Source organism: Primulina tabacum, chromosome 5 (assembly GCF_025594145.1).
Source record: "Primulina tabacum isolate GXHZ01 chromosome 5, ASM2559414v2, whole genome shotgun sequence".
NCBI classification, from domain to species: Eukaryota; Viridiplantae; Streptophyta; class Magnoliopsida; order Lamiales; family Gesneriaceae; genus Primulina; species Primulina tabacum.
In genome coordinates, this window is record NC_134554.1 from 38,549,196 (window position 1) to 38,553,015 (window position 3,820).

Here is a 3,820-nt window from a genome sequence, read left to right on the forward strand (position 1 = left end):
CACAAGAGATCTACTCAAGAATTAATTACTAGTTGTCGTAAATTAATATTATCTAAACACGATATTTTTATACATTGTTTTAAGAGTGATATATTTATCTAAAATTTTATAATTATAAATAAAAATAGGACTGAATTATCGGATTAAAAAAAATTATTTAAAGAAAATAAAAGAAAAGTTCCATCAATAAAATATCATAAATGATTTATCTATTTTAAAAATAATGGATTATATTATTATATTACAAAAGGAACACTTTATATTACGAAGTGAAGACTTTTGCTTCTATAATTCTTCCATACTGTATTTGGTCGACTAGTTTTCGAGCATCATCCTTGAACCCCACAAAATCTCTCCACCGTACCCCCGAAACCATGAATTCCTTCGAATACAAGCAATCTCCACCGCAGCAATTCCTCCACCAGGCCTTCACTTCGCTACAAACCCACGTCTCCGATTTCTGTAACAATCTGCGAACCAACCTCCATTCTAAATCCTCTTTATTTGCCAAAATTTCGACAGAAAACCAGAGTATCAGCACTAGCATTAAGAATCAGTCTATGCCTGCTGAGGCTATTGATGAGAGGCTAGCTGGAGTACCCGTGTATGCGTTGAGCAATGGTTCCCAAGAATTTGTTTTGGTTTCGGGAAGTTCCGGGAAAAATCTTGGATTGTTCTGTTTTAGTGAAGGTGATGCTGAAGCCCTTTTAAATCAGATGAAGAAAATGGATTCTTCTATGAGTTCTGACTCGCAGGTTGTGGCTGTTGCTCTTAGCAAGGTATTTGCTGCCTCTTTAATGTTTTTGAAGTACTTTTTTCGTTGACGCATTTGCTCGAATATGTGGCCTAATTTTTTCATTTAGGTTTTTTTGTGTGTGGCCTTTGGACTCGTTGACGCGTTTGCTCGAATATGTGGCCTGCACCTGGTGTGATGTAATTTTTTCATATTGGTTTCTGTGTGAGTGGCCTTGGGACAAATCCTACTAGATTATGTTCATGGGTTTGTTCAATGTGATGATGGACGAATAATGTGTAGAAAGTTTGAGTAGTTTTTCGTGCTATGTAGTTTCTTAAAGCATAGCTGCCTAGAATCAAACCTTGTAGACCTTAGTTTTGGTTTGGTCCATCATAATTTTGAATATTTTTTATTCTCTTTACTACAATCACATACTTCTGCTGTGGAAAAATTCGAACTTTATTTTTCCTGTAGGTCGAAGCTGTGTTACAGTTCTTACTGAGTCTTAGTACTGTGTCCATAGGATGGATTTTGATTTATGATTTTACAAGAATATTTTTAGTGTGATAATATATTATAGTTTGTTTTTCTTTGGATGGTTTTTACTAATGATAACGGGTAACCGGTTTACTCAGATTTTTCAGCTTAAAGTTGAAGGCGTGGCATTGCGATTGATACCCGAAGCTTCTCAGATAAAGAATGCCTTGAAGGTGAGAGTTATTGTGGCATATGGAGAAAGTACACTACAATGGCCTGAATGGTGCAAAAGAAAATTAAAATCATTTTGTCATGCTTCTCTGCGAGTACTCAGATTTGTTAACTCTGACTAATCAATCCTGGGTTTGTTCCACTGCATCTGTTGATATTTATCAATAAACAGCTCTTTTGTGTATTCTTTTGAAAGACATTCGGTTCTCTCTATACAGGATGAACTGTAATGGAAGTTGTGTTATAGATAGAATAGTTCTCCTTCTTATCTTGTATGTATTTGGGGTTGTTGGGTTTACTAGTGATATTATTCTTCAGGAGAGAAAAAGGGCTGGTCTTCAGGATGAGAGCTTTCCCGGGATTCCGGTCTTTCAGGTTCCTTACTCTCTCAGTTCGCAGATTATGCATATCTTCTGAATCCATGTGAAATGTTCAGTTCTATTGAATTCTGAATGGTTCAAATTTGCATGTCCGAAATGTTCACAATCAAAACTGTACCATGCCTCAAAATTGGATGTGGTGTGAACTTAGATTTACTTTAATACAACATTACAAGTGCTTTGAGAAGATCCCATCATCTTATCCCCTCGGAAATATTGTCTTGCAGTCCAAAAGCTTGATTTTGAGGAGCCAAAATAAGAGATATCGCCCTGTTTTCTTCAGAAAGGTTAGCTTAAACTCATAGTTGTTTCAAATTATTTACATGGACCTTTTTCATTTTGATCATTACTCAAACAGGAGGATCTTGAGAAGTCCCTTTTACGAGCTTCACGTGATCAAAAACAGTTGAACCCTGCCCTTAGGGCAGGTGATATTCAAGTTAAGTTTATGGTTCCTGTTTCTGCAAAACATTGTTTTCATATCTCTTTTCAATACATTCTCATAGCACTTGACAAGTGGATGTTCTGTTAGGTTGCTGTTCTTGAAGAGATAGTACAAGGGATGAAGGTGAGGGAATCATTATAACTTTAAATCTATGTCGATGGATTCTTATCAATTTCGTATGTGCCCTATCAACTTTGAAATCTTGTTGTCTCTTTTGTTTGGGTAAATAGAATAATACCTCGCCCAGTCGAGATGCCAACAAATTGAGCTTGTTCACTCGCATTTCGAGCTTGCTTGAGTTTTTGTTGATTAGTATTTAAATTTTTTGAATTTTAACCATTTACTAATTTTGAATATATTAGCTAAGTTTGAACATGTTCAAATATATATTATTTATTATAACATCTTAAGCATTTAACAAAGCTTGATAATTACGATTGAACCATATGCATCGAGCTCTTATTTGAGCTGAGTTCCCAAGTTCCAGCCTAAAATGTTTAATTTTTTCATTGTTTGAGTCAGTTAAAAGAGTTTGAGCTCGAATATGAAAAATGTAATCAATATATGACACAATTTGGTTCTTTCCTATCTCACCATAATATGTTGTGAATCAATTCATTTTCGCAAGAAGGATAGATCTAGAACTCAATCTCTATTTGTTTTTCCTTTCTATACGACACACTATTTTAGATCGAATAGCGATATGTAGTCTACTACCGAAACTTATTCGGTCGTCCCTTTGCATTGCAGGATAGCTCGTCGGCATTGTGGGACGATGTCGTTTTTATTCCTCCTGGTTTTGACGTTTCGACAGATCCATCACATCCATCACAACAACACTCATCAAGCTGAATAAAGGTGGTGGTGTGATCAGGTTTCATGCCCAGATTAATGTTATAACTGGAATTTAGAAGGGTGAGTTTGTTATTGCTACCCAAGTGTGGTGAAGAATATGTTTTATATATTTCATCAGATTTATGTGCACTGCCTCTTTATAATGTGTTGTAGTCTAATGCATATATACTTCGTATAATGTCGAAATTAAAATAAACCATCTAACCGAAATTTGTCGGTACTACTGGTCAGGAGCTCGATTCCCCTGCGTTATCATCATGTTCAAGATTTGTGAACGGAAAAGATGATATGGACATGTACAAAGGTAACCAATAGAGGCTCCAATTAGAAAATGTGCGATCATGATTAGTACCTATATTAATAAACAAAAACGGATATCAAAAAAGATTTGAATAATAACAATCAAACGACCACACATTATCTCAATATAGATGAAGATATAATAGGCGATAAAAACACAATCCCGTAAGATAATACATATGGCTTGTGCGTTATAATAATGCAAACTAATAAGAGTAGATCTCTTGTGAGACGGTTTATCTGTGAGACGGGTCAACCCTATCGATATTCACAATAAAAAGTAATAATCTTAGCATAAAAAGTAATATTTTTTCATGGATGACCCAAATAAGAGATTCGTCTCACAAATTACGACATGTGAGACCGTCTCACATAAGTTTTTGCCAAGTAATTATT

General features: G+C 35.1%; 1 protein-coding gene across 1 annotated transcript; it reads left to right on the forward strand.

Annotated features, from left to right (window-relative positions):
* Positions 1–277: 277 nt before the first annotated feature.
* On the forward strand, positions 278–3,295 carry LOC142547602 (protein TIC 22-like, chloroplastic). The gene is made up of 7 exons (XM_075655966.1): positions 278–779; positions 1,372–1,446; positions 1,763–1,819; positions 2,052–2,111; positions 2,183–2,263; positions 2,357–2,392; positions 3,020–3,295. The coding sequence occupies exons 1-7, from the start codon at positions 375–377 to the stop codon at positions 3,119–3,121; spliced, it is 816 nt and encodes a 271-aa protein (XP_075512081.1). The 5' UTR covers positions 278–374; the 3' UTR covers positions 3,122–3,295.
* The last annotated feature ends 525 nt before the right edge of the window (positions 3,296–3,820 follow it).